Raw genomic sequence first — 18,920 nt, 5'->3', positions numbered from 1 at the left:
AACACACACATAACTATGTGTGTGTTGTTGTGTTCTGAATACATGTATCCTTGTTTCACATGCATCAGCTGTACACAACAATTAATCTGCACACATATATTAAAGGTTGATCACTCATGACTAACACATATCAGTTATCAGAGATGTTCATGCTTCTGATTCATGATCCTGCATTCACTTATTGATCAGATCAAACGACCACCCCCCTTAGTGCCCACATGTTTGAAAGAAATGCAGCAGATATGCCCTCCTGGATGCCCTGCTGGTAGATAAAACATGATAAACGGCCCTCTAGGGTGTCCTTCCAGTCGAGAAAACGGTGTAAAGTGCCCTCTTGGGTGCACTGTTGGTTGATAAAACACGATAAAGTGCCCTCTATAGGGTGCCATTACAGTGGAGAAAATGGTATAAAGTGCCCTCTTGGATGCACCCTCTGGTAGATAAACATGATAAAGTGCCCTCTAGGGTGTCTTTCCAGTGGAGAAAACGAGACGCAGTGCACTAATGGATGCCCTTAAATAGAGAAAATATGATAAAGTGCCCTCTAGGGCGGCCTTAAGAATGGGTGCAGTGCCATATAGGCTGCCCTACATGCCAGAAAGCTTTCTACGCACTGGTGCCCCATTGTATGCAGGTCACCCCTGCCCTTCAGACAGCCTGAGTCCACCACTGATCAAAGGCCTATCTTTTTTCTCCCTTTAACTTATTATGTTTGGGGTTTTTTTCTGGTAGTATAGGATAAATGCAGTCACAATGCAGTTGTCACTGGGCGGTAGTCTATTTCTTTGGATTTGTGTTTGGTGATTTCATTCATTGCACCAAGGTAGGTGAACTGAGGATGTGTTTACTCAGATATTCATTTTAGTGTGAAATTGTATGCTGTGTTGCATGTGTAACAAAACCTGACAATGATGTCAGGGTGAACTGAATACAACAGTGAGAGCCAGTGGATTTTCAGCCATTTAATGTTAAAAATCATTATTAGAACAAACCAGGAAAGATGCTCAAATTAAAATACCACTTTTTTATTTATAAGAAATGATTTACAACAAAATGTTGACATAAATGGTATCCTTTACATTACAGAAGACCCAATTTTCGACTTTGTGTGACATTTTATAGTTTTGTTTTAACAGTTTAGTAACAGATCGGTTGTTTATCTTCTATCAGCACTCTGTCTGTTATCTGGAACTCCAGCGCACTCCAGTTGAGCACATTTCCTGGAGGGAAGTTCACTCCATCCACGTACTCCTGGATCTCACAGGGGGAAAGGGCGTGGTCCCACATGTGGACATCAGACATCATGCCAACGAAAGACTGAGCCGAGTCAAAACCTCCACCATGAGAATCCTGCTCCTGTATAGATTAAAGATAAATAGCATTATACAATATTTGTTTAAAATCTAAAAACATACGTTATATTAGTGCTTAGCAATAAAACTGTACCTGTCCCAAGAAAATTACAGGGGATCCTGTGATGCTTGATCCAGAGATGGCATATCTCCTAGCTAAAGGTTGTCCATCAAACCACAGCTGCACCATTCCAGACTCAGAGTCCCATGAGCTACAAATGGAGTACCAAATGTTCGGCTTGTAGTCCAGCCCCAGATATTCTGACTTTACATCTTTGATGTGGGACTCCAGATCCTTATGTGCGTGGTCCCAGATAATCAGGAGGGCATTGGCATCAGTGGGTGTGGCCATAGAAAAAATGGAGTGGGATCTTTGGAGGTCTGTTAAGGACCTGCAAAGACATGATCATGTACTGTATGATACTTCTCACAGTCAGAGATACAGCCGGTTGGTTTATACATTTTACATATTCAGTTCTACCTGGTACAGACTGTTACAGCACTGAACTCCTGTTTTGATGTAGTCAGCCTCACACGAGCTGTGCTGGTTTGTTGTGGGAAGAGGAACATTTTACCTGACATATCTGAAAAGAGAGAGGGAGAAAAATGTTTGTACATCTACATGTTTGTTAGCACATTTCCATAAATATAAGGTGAAGCTAAAAAATGGACTAACTACATTATACATTAGTTCTTATTGTAGTAGTAGTATTATAGTGGTAACGCATGACGTATGGTGAATTTACTATATATTTTGGATGAAAGTCATCTTGCACAAAATGAGTAACAGTATCATATGAAGCACTGACTGTTGAACTCTGTCACACATGTAAGCATTGCTCAGCACGCCATCATTCGGGATTCATAAGGAAACTTTGTGGAAGGAAATACTTGCTAAGATGTCAACTACAAATCTTCAAAGAGGGACACCTTTATGGTTAGCCCTCATCCTACTGGTCCCCGCAGACCCCAGAAGGAATACTTTTTGTCATTTCTCACATTTGTTTTATTCTATCATTCCAATTTTTGGAAAAATGGAAATGAATAAAAATAACTAGATTAGATATATTCCTAAAGATAACATTGGTAATTTAAGTAAATATAATTTCACTTTGGTATTCCCTTTGTTAATTAAGATGAGATAATAAGATTTATTTATTTTATTTTACCTCGAGGAATTGCAGCACATGCTGGGAGCATCACCAACAGCAACAAAAACTTCATCTAATACAAAGACAAAAGGACACCATGAAAAACATTCACTGTGTTTTTGATCCAATGAACACTTTTGAGTTGCTACTAATACTCTGTATACCGAAGACTACAGCTTGATTTCCTCTTATTTACCTTGGACTGCTGCAATAAACAATATAGGTAAAAAAGGCAAAGAATAAGTTTCCATATAATACAATCACTTTAAATTCCTATATTTTGCAGTTTGGCATGTGAAGATCTTACCTTGGAATCTGTGTTTGGATGTTGTGCGCAGCGTGAATAGGATTGTGAGTTTTTTGTAGTCACTGCTTCCCCATTTCTGTCTGTGTGTCTCTGTGTTTCCTTCCTTTATCTACTTCTATATTTTTTGGCTTCAGATCCCAAAGGAGGAGTTATCCCATACACAGTGCTTTCCACAGAATTTACAGTTTTGAAATAATAATAATACATCAGATTTATATAGAGATTTTCAAGGTTCTCAAAGATGCTTCACATACTGTAGAGAAAATTAGAAAATAAAAAACAAGCAGTCAACTCTTTAATACAGACAGAAACAAACCTAAGAATCAAATGAAAGAAAATATTAGAATAAAATGGTATCAAGTAGGAAATGAAAACATGGCCAGCTTTAGGTGGGAAAGGCAAGTCTGCAGAGTTGGGTTTTGAAGGCCAATATCATGTTCTGCAGTTTGCGGTGCTGTGTTGTCACGATTAGAATTAGGCTCAAGATCAGAGCTACAGACAACTACCTAGAAAACAAATCTAATGGATTGTTCATTTTGCCACACCCTACCCCTCCATAAAATGTCATTCAAATCCATTGCGGATTTTTGGAGTAATCCTGATAACGGACAAACCAACAAACCAACAAACCAACGCCGGGGAAAACATAACCTCCTCCCTGGGCTTTCGGCCTTGGTGGAGGTAATAACAAGGCGGAAGATGTGCTGTGAGCCTGGTCCTGCATGTTATAAGTTTGGATGCGTTGTCTGACGGGAACAGCTTTGACTCAGATACTGTAGATTCTGTATTAATAAAAGCGGCACAACATCCTCCATGGTTATGGATAATGAATGAATGCAGGGCAAAGTTCGCAAATAGTGAAATTGTCCAAAAATAACACATCAAACAACCTACCTTTGCAGGAATGTCTTAACATGTTACAACTTAGCATCTCCGTCATTGCACTCCTGGTGTCTTCCAGTTGTGTCACATTAGTGCATAATTACAAGTGAAACCAGTCCTTCCTAAATTATGATGATGATGAATCGCTTCCAACACACACCCTAACCAAACAAAAGACTACACGCTACTTTGCATACTTTGAGTTCACCGCAGCTGGTTCTCTGTCATGGCATGTCCTTAAGTGGATTTAAACACGATTTACAACTAACGGCATAATCACTATTTAGATTATTACATTTTCAAATATTTGTTTTAAAGGTGATTAAAACCTTGTGATTAATATTTTTTTGTTCAACGCATGTTTCCTTTCCTTCTTTCTCTTTCTTTCCCTCCTTCATCTTCCTGCACTACAGGTGTGTTTGTGTCTGTGTCTTTTATTTTGAATGCATCAATGCATGTGACATCATGTGTGCATGCCCTCTTGTCCAAGTTTATAGATTAATGCTTGATCATGTGTCACAAACAACAACCAGTTATCAGTTCTGTGCTTTCTTCACTCCCTTCACGATCAACTAAACTGACTTGCTGCAGCACAACATCAAGGGCCTATCTGTACTGTCACATCCAAATATTATATCCTCTCTGCAGAGGACTTCAGTGATGGAGCAGTCTGCACGCTCCTCTTTCCACTGATGTGATGAGATCCAGTAGTGACGGGGGAGAAGCCTGCAGCTCAGCGCGAATGTTTCCTGGAGAACGGCACCAGATCAGCCGGAGGGATGAACCCTGGAGAGGGATCAGACCGAGACGACTAGACAGAGCACACTCAACTCAGCAGGGAGAAACTCTCAGAGTTTGACTGAGCTTTCAGACAGGCTGAGATATATATATATAGGAGGGAGAAAGAGAGTCAAGGCTATGCTGTTAGTTTATTGAACAGTGGTTCAACTTGGCATGTAGTAAAATTAATAAGGAAGAACAACAAAAGATCCAAAAATCTAGATTTACAGAAAAAGATTCAATGTAAATCCAATAAACATAAGCCGCCATACACTGTAGATCAGAGGTTTTCAAAGTGTGAGGCGAGCCTCGGGGGCTCCAAACTGTTTCAGGGGAGGCTCAGTGAATGGAAGTGAAACAATATTACATTAGTTATCAAAAGAAGATCACAGTAGTTTGGGGGATTTTTATTGATAATTAATTGTTAATTGTTAATTAATGTCTTAATACAGACCTTTTTTATGTATTTGGTGTAGTCTGAGTTATGTCAATATTAAGTTATCTTGGCTCAATTGTTGAGCGGGGTGCCTTTTTCCAAGCTTTGTCTGAGGGGAGGCTCACAGTCTCAGACTTTGCAAACCCTGTAGATAAAGGTTGATGAGAAACTCTGAGGTGTAAAAGAGTATAAAAGTATAAAAAGTCAAACTGATGTTAAGGGAAATACAACAAAGTCGCCTGTCTCTGAGTTAGAGTCTGTAACAATACTGGATGTACATGGGTATAGTGAAATTATAGAGTTAAAATGCTGTGCGTCTGCTTTAATGCATGTGTCTGTGATACTCTATGTAGTTCCAAGGTATTTGTATAACTGAAAGCCTACACAGTGGCATTGTGTCATATATTGTGCTTACAAAATGGAACATTTACAAGATGATTACACAATGAGACACTGAAAGGAGTTTCAATCAGTTGAAGAACATCGTGCAATTTTACAGTCTCGGATGACTCGGTGACTTCCGAAACAATGAGCCGGGGTTACCTGATGATCTTGGAAGGCAAGCGTATCTTTGTGTCTGCGCTTTCCTGTGCATACCATTGTTTTTGTGTCTGTAATTGTCTCTATGTTAGCAGTGGTTTCTCACTGCCATCCTCTGCATCAGTCCTCTCCCAGCCCTGTCGAATGCGGGTGAGGCTGCGGTCCACGCAGGGCAGGAGGAGCAGCAGCTTGAGCACAATCAACACGGAGGGCAGCACCAGAGAGAGCATGTGGGCCGGAGGAGTGTACCATTTGTAGGAAGAGATACGAAGGAACTTATCCCAGCCATACAGGTAGGTGTGGAAGGTACAGAAGAACACTGTCAGGTATCCCAGCTTGGACTGAAAGAGAGAAAAAAGTTAAGACGATTCACAGATTCACATAGTTACACCTGCACTAATAAACACAGAACTAATTACTGTGTAACAGGCTCAGTAAGCGATAGACCGACCTTTACAGAGACAAGCTTTTGACCTACATGTGTGCTGCACGCACTCATGTACTTCGTGCGCACATACGTACATAGACATAATTCAACTACCGTGTGTAGAGAATGTGCATACACACTTGCAAATTTACAGGCACGTACATCCACTCCATTCACACGAACTAGACCTAAAGACTGTGGCGAAGGATAATGTATGCCCCCCAAATTACATTTGATGAATAACTTAACATTTAAAGCACTGCTCTAATTTGGGCTGGGGTAAAAGGGGAGGGGGGGCGGGAATGAGAAAATGAGCTTGACATGACCCAGTTACATTTATGAATGAGTTTGTTCCCTGTAGTGAGGCCGATTTCATTTTCGATTGGCCAAAGTGAAAAAAAAAAAAGGTAAACATTTGTGTTTGCCCGAGTAAAAACAATCTCAGTGGAAGGTTTAGCAAGAGAAAGGATGGAAATATCACCAACACACTTTCAACAGATCGCTTCCAACGGGAAGTTGGAAACAGCTATCTGGCCCACGTAACTGTTTCCCATCTGGGCCGAAGCACAGAATCGTTCTCATCAGTCATGTCTTGAATCCTGGCTAATGGACATGATGTGAAAATCGTTGCAATAGTTTTTTCTGCCAGTATTCACACACTTTAAAGGTCCAGCAGCTTCTCTGTAAATTTCCACACTAACTCTAACCTCAGCTGCCTAGAGCGTAAACAGGTGCAATACTGTAGTGGCAGTACACAGAACATTTCATAACGCACTTTAAAATACCTCCAGCGGGCACATTGTGAGTGGATACCAACTGAGCCTATTTAATATTGTGTGCTTGTCTCTGTGTTAACTGAATCATCAATCTGGTTGTCATGTGCAGCTTTTCAAGGCCACAGTGTAGAGGTGAGATAATCAGCTGTACCAAATTATATTTCCCAATGAGCTTGTTTGTATTCATTTTATCAGTAGCTGGCTCATGAAATATCATAGAAATGGCTCTGAAGTGACCGACAATGTGCTTGTCTGTCATCCAGTCTCCTTTTTTGTGGGCTACGTGTGCCAAATCTGTTGAAAGTGTGAAATCTTCTTTAATTTAGTTAAAAAAGAGTGTAACATTTAAGTGCAAAGCTAATTGTAGAGTATACACACATGCACCTTCTTAATTTGTGGGCTGATCAAGTTTCAGAAGATGTGACGAGAATACAAACAAATCTTTGTCGTTTTAGGTTTCAAGGAAAAGGTTTCAATCTGTTATTTAATCATTTCTGTAAAAACACACCAACATGTGCTTATAGGGGAAAAGCTGTTCGGACAGATTGCTTGTGAGACCGAAAGGCCAGCACCACTGGAAACTGTAATAAAAAAATTCCACAGTCCTCCGCTAGTGCTTCACTATGTAAACAGGATGCAAGGACTCTTTGCAAGGAAATATTGACGGGTTGCACAGCCAAAGAAGAGATCTTCAGGACATCCAAATACCCACATATCATATGACTCAGACAAACATGCCAGTATCCACCTGTATGAAGTTGAACTCCCTCCAGCTGAGAGCGTTGCTGACAGAGGGGAGAGAGGTTATTCCCAACAGGAGGTACAGGCCAAATCCCAGCATTCCGATAGAGTAGTAAGAGTCAGTACGCCAGGCAGAGGTATTGTCAAACACTGATGTTCGGTTCTCCCTGATCTTAAATTGACGGACAGAGAGACGGTTATAAACAGTTTTTGTACTGAAACAGTAAAGAATTATGCAAAATCATCTGAATTCATGGTTGTATACGAATAAGTACTTTTTTTATGTCTTACCTGTGAGATGGTATTTGCAGCTATTCTAAATCTTACATAATATCTGGGGAAGAAAATGACAAAACTATTTAGAGAAAAAATCATGAACATTCATGCTCAATCTTAGCAACGGCCAATCAAAATCCTTCCTCTCCTTAGCAACCACCTAGTTACTACAAAGACCTTGACAACTCTTTCCTCTGTGACTTCCTTTTTTCTGACTACTTCTGTCCATTTCTCTTTCTTTCTTTCTTTCTATAGCTCTTGTCAAACTTTTTTCAAATTTCTTTCTACAGTTCTGCTCTTTAGCTCACATTTCTTTTCCAGCTTTTCAAGTTTATTGGGTATTTCTAAGAAACTGAAGGCTAATTCTCTGTTACCCAATTTATATCAATGAGGGTCATCATCATCTCTTTACTAATTCCTTTGATATGCACTGCTTATAAGGATGAAGCATGCATTTACTTATGTTAAACCACAGCTCAAAAGTGTTAAAATGTTGTCCTTGAAGCCCAGTTTATTGTGGCCTCATGTTGTGCAGAACCAGTATTTCTACTTCGCATATCTGTGATGGTAGTATTGGTATTGGTGTTGACAAAATGACAGTGGAGGACTTGTTTGAGGCCATCTTTTAGAGTTTTTTATTACTCTGAATAGATACTATTAGAAGTACCTATCAGCACAAACCACAGCATCTAAAATTTACATGAAGTAATCTATATTTATGTAAAAACTAACGATTAACACCTTCATGAAGGTAGGATTTGTTGCAGGGCTGTTAATTAGTTTTACTGTAGCTATGTGCTCCTGTCTTAATTACTTCCAAGTTCCGAGCTGTCACTGTTGGTTGATATTAACAACAAAAATGTGATTGGACATTTCAGATATATTGAATGAATGAGCATGAGGATGTGTGCTCCTGGTACATACCTTATGGGGATGACGAGAGTGTAGAGCACGTGTAGAAAAGCAAAGCCAAGTGCTACCAGTCCCAGCTGTTTCCTGCACAGCATCCAGCGATCCAACCAGTGAGCAAAACGCCTGAAACAAACATACTTTGACTTGTAGGATACCATGTTTAAAATACATTGGAATATATTCTCTGCAGGCACTAAATTGATGTCTGACCTGTACTTGGTCCCTCTGTAGAGCTGAAGGAAGGCAGCTATGACACCAGGCAGGTAACACAGAGACAACATGATGAGAGACACAATGGGAAACACCTGAAAGATGGGGGATAAACACACAAGTGGTTACTGTGAGAACAACATGCCCTAGATTCAAGGCTGTTACTTTCAAAGAGGAACAAATGCTAATTTACCTTGTTGGCCAGGGACACCATGATTCTGAAGGAGATGTCTTTCCCATGGACAACATATGCAAAGACGACATCTCTGATGACCACATAGAAGAAGAAGAAGGCGGTGAGGCCGACGGCCACGCGTAGCGGCAGCCTCCACTCTGGGAAGAGCTGCAGGGGGAAGTCCTCCAGCTCTCCGGCTGCTGACAGAGACCCTTTATCCAGAGCAGTGAAGCCCAGTTTGGTGGCAACCTCTGCTACAGCCTGCTTTGCCTCTGCATCGTTTCCACACAGATACACCTGGAGCATGAAAACACCCAGTTACTGAAGCACTCAAAATGCCCCATATAAGGGAGTATATGTCTTCATTATTTCATATTTATGCATTTATGTTTATGCATTTGTACACGCAGTGATGAAAGGATGGTTTTGACCCCGGAGGATTGAACATGAAAGTACCTGGAGAGGCTTTCTGTATGAAATACTAAATTTAGTTGAAGAAAGCCGGTAAAAACTAACGGCAATGCTTCGTCAACACCTATGTGATGTTGCTGATTTTTCTCCAACACACACATACATAAATATACACCCCCCACAACACTCACACACACTCTGTGTGGTTTTTTACCATCCTCTGGGATTGCACAACCAAAGATCAAAATGAAACAGAAAAACCCACATATGCTGCAGCTTTGCAGTAGGCTACAGAGCAAGAGCACAAAGCATGTGATGGAGAGCTCAGATCTAAGAGAGACTGTGGAGTTAATTGATTCAAGGATACATCAGAGATGGCATTCACAGCAAAGACACCTCGGCCTACTCCTCAGATTTGGCATCTTTTACTTGGAATTGGTTTGATCAAAACTTCAAAATGAGTTAATAATATAGTTTGGACTAAAATGCTTTCCTTTCTGGAAGAGACTATTATTTTTAACTTGTTGGTCAACACCCCACTGAGTGAACACATCAGAGGATTGTAAAATGCTTGTAGTTCGGCAGTGGGAGAAGAATTTGACAAGCTTTGCTGAATAGTTTAATTCCAAAATGAGACATGCATTCCTAAATAGCAGAAGAAGAAAACCCAATTTGGCACTTTTTAAAGGGACACATCCAAACGATTTTTTTTTAACAAATCTATTGGAAACAACACAATCCCATTCAGTACCTGTCTATTGGCATCTGAGGGTCCATTCTGCAGGGCCCAGGCAGACAAGGTGTTAAAAGCCTTCACCACATGAGCTCCGGGGATCAGCCTGGACAACAAACAACAAACTGTTCATGTTCCATCAGTTGTTGGTAATTCAAACCACATGATCCACGAGATCTCCCAATATTTTAGGTAATTGCATTATTGCCTGATTTCCTCTTACCTCTGCAGATACTCAGCATTGGCCTCTGGGTATAGATTCTTCTTGAGGTTGTTGCTGACGTCCACCACCACCTTGCGATCAATGAAATCAGCAGAGTGGATGAAAAGTTAGAAATGAATCAACTGCTATGTTAAACAAATGAATCTGTCTGTGCAACACAGCATACCTTCCCCTTGAGTTGAGGTGCAAGTGTTGTCTCCAGGAAGTCATAGTGTTCTCTGTGAATACACATAAAGACCAGACTGGCTGACTGGGCTGCTGCCTCATGGCTCATCGCCTGCACACACAACAAACACAAACAACAATGTCATCAATGGCCATTAAGCAACATGTGGCAACACGCTTACTTATAACAGGCTCAGCATGTTCAATGATAGTTCGTTAGTTCAGCACATATCGCATGACAGATGAAAACAAACATGTGCAGATACACGTGAACACACACATTGTCAGTGACCTTGTTTTGCTCAAAGCCTGATAACAACAGTTTTTTTTCCCCCCCAGCTCTATCTATGCACTTTTATCGACACTGCTGTTTGAGTTTGTTCAGGACCATCATGCAACACATGTTGAAGCTGTCGATTACAACAATCATCAAAAAAAAGTTCAGAAAAAAGTTGAAATCCAGAGTTTGAGAAGACGTCATAGAGTGTGTTGTACCTGAGTTCCCTGAGGCAAGGGGCCACAGCTGTGAGGTCTGCGGCTGCCGTACACCACCCTGTAGCCAGACTGGAGCAGACGCTGGCCCAGAGAGCGCCCAAAGTCCCCCGTCCCAAAGATGCACAGCAACTCCTGCTCAGGGGCAGCTGCCGTGCCCAGGGGACGCAGCAACACGCTCTCTGGCTTCACCTCCTCTGACACGCTGCTCAGTCTGTCAGCCGACATGGCCCCAGTCTGACACAAACAGTGATGATATCTCCTGTGGTTTTGACAGAACAAAACACTCCAACAGCTTTTCTGTCAAAATGTGTAATGTGTCCAGATTCAAGGCAGATGTAACGAAATAATAGTCTTCAAAGTAACAGCTCTTCTGGGTGCTTCTGGGGGAAGAAAAAGGGTCAGCAAATCAACTGTAAGCCCCTCAAGCCCATGTGTCTGCTCTTCTAACTCATTACTGACAGATATTTCGGGCTTGATTCAGTTTTTGTATTGGCCCATCCCCTCCCATGGCTCAGGCTGAAGAATGTCTAAACTGGGAAACTCCATGGCAAAAGGTGGGAGTGGTGTGTGTCTCTGCTGGCACGTGTGTCAGGAAAAGGTTTCTCTGTACAAACTGTGTCTGTGAGTATTGGGCTGGGCTGGGAAATACTGTGGCAAAGTTTCAAGCATTCTGGGAAATCAACAAATCGTCTGTGACAAAATATGCAACACTGGAAAACCCCAAGTTAATTCATTACAGTCTGCCAAAATACTGAGGTTTTTCTGGCTTTACCAAATCACTGCTATGACTACACACATTATGCAACACATACAGAGGAAAGCAATAAGTGAAAGTCCAAGTTAGTTTGAGCACATAACGGAAAGCACATCTAAAAACCATAATAGGCTCTTTCTGACAGATTTTTAAATTGCTTATCTAATGTCAGCTGCTCAAAGACCATTATAGCAGGTTTAGGCATGTACACCGAATAAAACCAAAGGGATGAAAACAAAATGAAATCTGAAACCAGTGTCCCAGATTAAGTGTAGTTCAGACAAAAAAGGGATTAGCTGACAGTTTACCCATCACAACTGGGAACCAGTAACACTGGGCTTTCCACAAACACACTATCTGGACCGAGTCGAGGTCACGCTATGCAAACACAATATGCAGGAATGTTCCCAACTCCCTTCCTCTCTTCCCCTGCATAATCTCCATTATATGACCATAAAATTCACATGCCCTACCAGGTGCGTAATTACTTTGCCATGTGTGCAAAACAAATAACACACATTTTTTATTAGCAGGAGGTTATTTGCCATGCACTTGGAGTGAAAGAACCCAATCCTTATAATCAGTCACTGATATGGTGGTCAGTAGAGGCGCTCGCTGATTCATGCGAGCAGGCAAAACCCCCAATTACAGTCTAATCTCGTGCTGGCCCTATGAGTAATTAATGTTCTTAGCCCGATAACTGTAGTTGGCCTCTGAGTGAAGCCCTTCTTATTTTCCCAGAGGTCCAGAATAGCTCCAGTGTTCAGGGTTGAGGTGAACCGCGGGCCGAGTGACCTGTCCTACACTGTAATTACTCCCTCTGCTCTGCTGCTTCCCAAAGTGTGTGTTTGTGTGAGTCTTCATGTGACACAAATATAATGGTATTTTACTAGCACACACACACACACACACACACACACACACACACACACACACACACACACACAACACAAGATAATGTAATGAAATTTGTCGCTGATCTGGTTTCTTGGGCAGTAATTAGCCTGAGACCTTAACAGCAATTAATCTGCTGTTTGGTAAACAATTACGTGCTTACTCTTCCTCCCACAAGATCATAAAGCCTTAAGTAAAGTGATGCTCATGAGAGGAGGGCATTCAGGCTTGATAAACAAAGAAAAACCATGAGTATTTGCATCAAAAACAAAAGCAAACAGAAAAATGTCTGATAGAGAAAGTGTTAAACGTAAATCTGGCAGGTCAGTGTTATTATGCGCTGTGGTGTGGAGTTATGTTTTTCCCCACATGGAGTGGTCAGTAATAACTGACCCAGAGTTCCTTGCCCTCTAGCCCAGAGATCAACCAGCAACAGCCCAGGCACAGAAGAACAGAGCTCGACCTCAGTGAGCACAAGAGCTGCAGTCAAGTACTCATAAGCAAACAATCCAGCCTCGAAACAGCGTGGGCGGTTTTCTGATGATCAAAACAAGACTGAATGGAAGCAGCAATCACATATCAAATGTCAAGTCTGGAAAAAGGCCACTCTCAAGACGAGGATGATGATTGGAGCGTCCAGTACTCCCAGGCTGCAGCCATTACCGTGATTGGCTTTGCACTGCGCAATATCTGATTGTCTAAGCAAAACGCAGTGTGCATTAGAGCCACAAGTCTATGCTAATGAATTCTGGTGCATGAAATGAGGCTCACTGATACAGTAACATCCTGCTTTCTAGATCGCTGTACTATATAATCAAAATGATTGATTTCAATGCAGTGTGTTGTGTTTGGTAAAGTATAGAAGCTCTAATAAAATGTATTATTGGGGCCATGTTGGTGTTTAAACCTTAGAGAGCTGAAGAGACAAGCCAAGTCAAGTCAGTTTTATTTTCTATAGCCCAAAATCACAAATAACAAATTTGCCTCAGGGGGCTTTACAATCTGTAGAGGATATGACACCCTCTGTCCTTTACAGTGCGACCCTCTCATCGGATAAGGAACCCCCGCCTCCCCCCAAAAAAAGCTTCTTTTAACAGGGAAAAAAAGAAAAAATGGAACAAACAGGAAGAGCAACAGAGGAGGTATCCCCCTTCCAGGATGGACAGATGTGCAATAGATGTGTGTACAGAGTAGCAACATAATTAAAATGCAACAGAGACAATCCACATGACAAGAATTAATACATATAATGTGAACATGTGTGAGAAGGTGGATCCAGGAGGATGTCAAGCAGCTTCCCGGCATCTAGAGAGCAACATGACCTCCTCTCCACGCCAAATAGATAGAGCCAGAAAAACACGACCTCCTCTCCACGCCAAATAGATAGAGCCAGAAAAACACGACCTCCTCTCCACGCCAAATAGATAGAGCTAGAGCAACACGACCTCCTCTCCACAGCAAATAGATAGAGCTAGAGCAACGCGACCTCCTCTCCACAGCAAATAGATAGAGCCAGAGCAACACGACCTCCTCTCCACTATAGGACCTAGAGAGAGGACCAGATTGTTGTTTTTAGGTCACAGTTGCTTGGTAATGTAAACGTATGTTTCCCATGCCAATAAGCCACTTTGGACCGAATTAAATTTATAGAGAGGCTAAATCTCCTGGAGTACGGAGGTCCAAGTCCATCATGAGGAATGGGCCAGGAAGAAGAAAAGTAGGTTTGGGGTTATCAGAGCAGATGCTCCCCAGGTAATGGATTAACATGAATAACTATAGCAATTATTCAGTGGAGAGCATGGTCAGGGGGGATGAATTATTAATAATCTACAGTGGAAAGATTTGTTGCAGAGTGTGATTTGATGTCAAAAAGAAAGAGGGAGGTGGCAAAGAGAGTGTTAGAGGTCCTGCTACAGAATGGTTGCACATTACTGCAGGGGTTCGGTGGGTATAGAAGTAGCTGGATCTGAGGTGTGACCAAGCCAAGGAGCTGCTGTGCCGCGGGGCAAAAAAAAGGAGAGAGAGAAACATCCTGGTCTGAGGCGGGATATTTGGTACATTGACTTTTCCCTCTTCTCACTTCACCTCCTCCACACGACACATCTGCTGTTTGTGTTTTCCTTGAGGCACTGAGTGTCCTCACATGAGCCCCCTATGAGCGATCCTTTTGAGGTTATGTTTTGGGTTTGCGGGCTGTGACCTGACACAGCCAGAAAAGGCCACATCTAAAAACAGCTTTTCTTAAGGCAGAAAAACAAGCGGGCCCGGCCAAAAAAACAAACCCACATAATACTCATAATTTGCTCAGAAAATGGCCAAGCTGGCAAAGCCCTTTTTTGTGTAGAGCGTTTAAATGAGTAACAGAAGAATATAAAGTCCAGCTGGCTGGTTGGCAGCAGATGACATCCTTAGTGAAACTTATCTTGGCTTTGGACACAGTCAGGAACAGTGTTGCAAGCTGTGCTATTTCTCTCTCTCTCTCTCTCTCTCTCTCTCTCTCTCTCTCTCTCTCTCTCTCTCTCTCTCTCTCTCTCTCTCTCTCTCTCTCTCTCTCTCTCTCTCTGGTCTATCATTGTGATCGTTGCAGAGATTTACAGTGAAATCTCCCTACTGACCCCTGCTGCACCAGTGCTCAATGAGTGGCCTGTAAAGTTAATGGGTCAGATCCAATCTTTCCTTGTAACACACTTCACTCCACACACACACACACACACACACGCACACACACACACACACACACACACACACACACACACACGCACACACACACACACACACACACACACACACACACACACACACACACACACACACACACACATATGCATAGCCTCCCTTTCTCTCTTCCTCAGACGCACGCACACATCTCTTCCTGTCTCTCTTTCCGTCTCTTACAATTCAGAGCAGCATCAGGACATGGTCTCGGCTTTATAGGGGGCTCTAATCACAGTGTTATAAAACCTGTCTGAATGAGCGAGCAGGAGTTCTGTGGAAACACTGATATATGCAATATTAGAGGAACCCTGAAGAATTAAGACTCTGGATATTGTGTGTATAGTTGACACTCTCAATTCTGTCCCAAAAATCAAATGAGTAGGTGTTAAAAAGTAGAACCTAGAGCACGTTCACACTCATAATCCACCCACCCAGGTGTTGTCAGATATGATGCTTGATTAGACCTCCTCTCAGGACTGTGTGGGTGTGTACAGACTAGGCTTGACTGACGTTTCCTTCGCTCTCCTGTTAGTTCTGTTGCAACTGTTAGGGCAGGACACTATACCCCGCGCACTATGGTGATAATTCCTGGCATAGAGTTGCGAAGCGGAAGGAGCTATTTTGGGCGCCCAGAAGTAAAAGACACAATATGTTTGTCATAGACAATATTATGGGAGTATTTTTACAACTTGGATCGGCCAAAATCGCTCCAGGTATTGTAGTATCTCAACCTACTTGATTGTTACATTATTCAGCAGAGTTTCTTAAAGGTCCAGTGTGTAGGATCTGGCGGTATCGAGCGGTAAGGTGAGGAGATTGAAAACAAGATAAAGAAAACATACTTATTAATATTATATTCCATTTCTGCCAATAGATCCCCCGAAATGTTACACACCGGTCCCAAGTAACATTGAAGACTTGCATAAATAGCCCCTTTCACTTTTCAGCTCTATAGCACCACCCAACTTCAGCTATAGGCCAGAGAAATGTGTGCAGGTGTGAAGGGCCTTTAAACAAAAACTGGAAATAAATAAAAAAAACTAATTTCACTACCTATATAGTTAACTCAAAATTAATATACTGTATGTGACGTAATACTTTTGTGTTTGTTTTTATGCTAAATTTTCAAGGGAGAATTTTTGGCTCTTCTTGCTGAATGTCAGTCTTCTCACATAAACTCATTTATTATATGTACAGTACTGTACTGTATGCACAGAGTATCTGCAGAGTTGATATTTTGAGCTCTCATCACTCTCTGCAAAGATTTGAAAGGCCCTAAAAATGTATTTTTGCAATCAGCTTCTCAGTATGAGCGATGGGATCCGGTTATTTCCCATGATAGATTTCTGTTTTGTTTTTTTCTCAACTGGTTTGAAGTGGGCGGGGCTCCGTTTGGAAAAGGTTATGTCACCTACTTCTCTGCACCAATCAGGACTTTGCAACATTTATCAACAGAATCTGATGTCAGTTGTTGTTGTTTTTTCAGTCACTGTCAGAGTGTTTAACTTTCAATAAATAATAACTGAAAAGATTTTTTTTCCTACTTTGATTGTTAATATTTAATGTTATGGTGATTTACTGGGATTTTAAGTCATTTTTCAAAGGCGTTAAAGCAGTTTAAATAATGTGGCTTTCAAATCCAAAAGCCACACAAAGCCAGCTACAGCATGATGTCAGTAACCCTATGACTGTTATTAGACACCTGTGTAACCTGCTGTGTGTGGGTCAGGCACTAATTGTTGATGAAATGCAGGAGTGCAGCAGCAGCAGCTGTAACTGTGGCAGTGCTAGGTGCAAGCTGAGCCATAAAGTCGCAGCACTAGGAGTGTAAGCAGAACTCTTGACAGCTCAAATACACCGACTTATTACAAAGGCTCTGTTGGATATCGCAGCTAGTAGAGTGTGGCACATGTGAGCGTGGCAGCACACCTTGAATTGTCTTCCTGAATTAGCTTTTGCAGGCTTTGCTCCATTTATGCCATTTAGGATTTACAATTTGTATTACACCATACCTGCTGAAAACAATTACAACACACCCATTTGGAAATTGCATGAGGACTGTAATTATTTTTACATATTTCACAAAAAACATCTCTTGCCAAACACACTAAAACAAGAAGTGAAACTGAATTAACTGGAAGCAGCATGCTCTGCTCAGCATATTTGCACAGAGGATGTGCACGAATCATCACGTTTCAGTGAGTCATCTTTATGTGACCACAAATTACCAGAAAGAGAATATGAATTAAAATGATTGCATGCGTACTGAAAACTAAAAGTTAAAGATTGAGATAGAAAAATCCCAATCCTCTGGCTGTAAGTCAGCAGTGCCTGCACATCTTCATGCACCTGGGGAGACTTCAGTGAGCTGTAGAAGTAAAACTCCACTTCCTGCATGTCTAACCTAATCTGGCCTCCCTTCTCATCTTTAATCACTTCATTCACTCCTTTCTGTGTTTTCCCTTTCCATTTTACTCTAGATCCCACTCCCTCTTGGCCTCTACAACATCAAATCCCACTCTGAAACAGAAGTCCTCACGGTAGTGAATATATAATTCATCCCCATGACCACACATTGCTGAATATTTCACTCTGACAGTCATGTATAATTATAGTTGACTCGGTGTCAGGCTGTCAGTCCACTGCCCTGTCTTTGGTAGGTTTTCCACACAGCCTTCAGGCCTAAAAAAAACAAAACAGTTTCCTTGGCAGAGTGGGCTGCCTTTACGTCTTTCGGAGTCAGTGGATTGCTCAATTACTGTCAATCGTTGACTGGCAAACCACTATTCACCCCGATGGAACACATAATGACTCGCAATTATACTGACAAAAATTGTGTTGCACCGAGCGGCAGACATCCACAGAATGCATACTGTGGTGTTTAGGAAATGAGATAAAGCAAGCGGTAACGATTCTCACGAGGGTAGTAATGAGACTTAATGGGAGTTAATGGGGTTACCGCGATCAGGAGAGCAGAGAGACCCCAGGTTAATACAGCTACTAACAGGACAGAGACTGAGTGAGAGGGGGTGTAACACACACATGCACACGGAGCCAATATAAAAGCCTATCTCGGTGCAGTAGCCGAAATCATTAGATCGTTATAACCATCCTCAGTTTCAGAATTATACATGAGCCTTCTGGAAGGTTCCTGTCTTTGATTCACTTGTCCTATGCTACCGTTAGGGTTACACAAGCAGTGTGTGTGTGTGTGCGGGTTTGAGACAGTGTGTTCTTTCAAGTCTTCTGCGCTTAGCAGCAGTTAATGAGATCAGGGTGACTGTTACCTGTGAGGAGGCCTTTGATGAAATATGTTCAGAAAGAGAGGGGGTCGTAGAGAATGAGATGGGAGGAGAGAGTCAGGAGGAGCGAGGAGGGAAGAAAGTGTCAGGGCATGTGTGTGGGTGTGTGTGTGTGTGTGTGTGGGGTGATATATAGAGATGGCTTGAAGAAAATAGAGAGGATATAGAGGGGATAACAGTGAAAAAATGGAGGGAGCAGGAGCAGGGAGAGCGACAGAAGTGAGGAAACGTGACAGAGAGCAGAAGGGAGGACATTCATTTTT

At 41.9% G+C, this 18,920-nt stretch overlaps 2 protein-coding genes across 2 annotated transcripts; both read right to left on the bottom strand.

The window, feature by feature from the left end:
* Nucleotides 1–1,009: 1,009 nt before the first annotated feature.
* Nucleotides 1,010–2,909, bottom strand: LOC141779122 (serum amyloid P-component-like). The gene is made up of 5 exons (XM_074653784.1): nucleotides 2,811–2,909; nucleotides 2,522–2,576; nucleotides 1,834–1,936; nucleotides 1,447–1,744; nucleotides 1,010–1,356 (listed from the first exon to the last, which is right to left on the bottom strand). The coding sequence occupies exons 2-5, from the start codon at nucleotides 2,574–2,576 to the stop codon at nucleotides 1,138–1,140; spliced, it is 675 nt and encodes a 224-aa protein (XP_074509885.1). The 5' UTR covers nucleotides 2,811–2,909; the 3' UTR covers nucleotides 1,010–1,137.
* Nucleotides 2,910–4,602: 1,693 nt separating this feature from the next.
* Nucleotides 4,603–11,495, bottom strand: LOC141779121 (metalloreductase STEAP4-like). The gene is made up of 10 exons (XM_074653783.1): nucleotides 10,993–11,495; nucleotides 10,499–10,609; nucleotides 10,333–10,403; nucleotides 10,128–10,215; nucleotides 8,984–9,262; nucleotides 8,791–8,885; nucleotides 8,593–8,703; nucleotides 7,684–7,726; nucleotides 7,400–7,564; nucleotides 4,603–5,789 (listed from the first exon to the last, which is right to left on the bottom strand). Exons 1-10 carry the CDS (start codon nucleotides 11,215–11,217, stop codon nucleotides 5,532–5,534), a joined length of 1,446 nt encoding a protein of 481 aa, XP_074509884.1. The 5' UTR covers nucleotides 11,218–11,495; the 3' UTR covers nucleotides 4,603–5,531.
* Between the last annotated feature and the right edge of the window lie 7,425 nt (nucleotides 11,496–18,920).

The sequence above is a fragment of the Sebastes fasciatus genome, chromosome 12 (genome assembly GCF_043250625.1).
Source record: "Sebastes fasciatus isolate fSebFas1 chromosome 12, fSebFas1.pri, whole genome shotgun sequence".
In the NCBI taxonomy this organism is placed as follows: domain Eukaryota; kingdom Metazoa; phylum Chordata; class Actinopteri; order Perciformes; family Sebastidae; genus Sebastes; species Sebastes fasciatus.
Note: the sequence above shows the minus strand (reverse complement) of the source record. Positions and strands in the feature narration are given on the sequence as shown.

Excerpts from the sequence above, each read along its gene's own strand:
- LOC141779121 (XM_074653783.1), bottom strand. The coding sequence starts at position 11,217 with ATGTCGGCTGACAGACTGAGCAGCGTGTCAGAGGAGGTGAAGCCAGAG. Across the intron at positions 10,610-10,992 it reads CCTTGCCTCAGGGAACTCAG|GCGATGAGCCATGAGGCAGC; the intron begins GTACAACACACT and ends TTGTGTGTGCAG. Across the intron at positions 5,790-7,399 it reads GGGAGTTCAACTTCATACAG|TCCAAGCTGGGATACCTGAC; the intron begins GTGGATACTGGC and ends TCTCTCTTTCAG.
- LOC141779122 (XM_074653784.1), bottom strand. The coding sequence starts at position 2,576 with ATGAAGTTTTTGTTGCTGTTGGTGATGCTCCCAGCATGTGCTGCAATT. Across the intron at positions 1,745-1,833 it reads GCTGTAACAGTCTGTACCAG|GTCCTTAACAGACCTCCAAA; the intron begins GTAGAACTGAAT and ends ATGTCTTTGCAG. Across the intron at positions 1,357-1,446 it reads CTGTAATTTTCTTGGGACAG|GAGCAGGATTCTCATGGTGG; the intron begins GTACAGTTTTAT and ends TAATCTATACAG.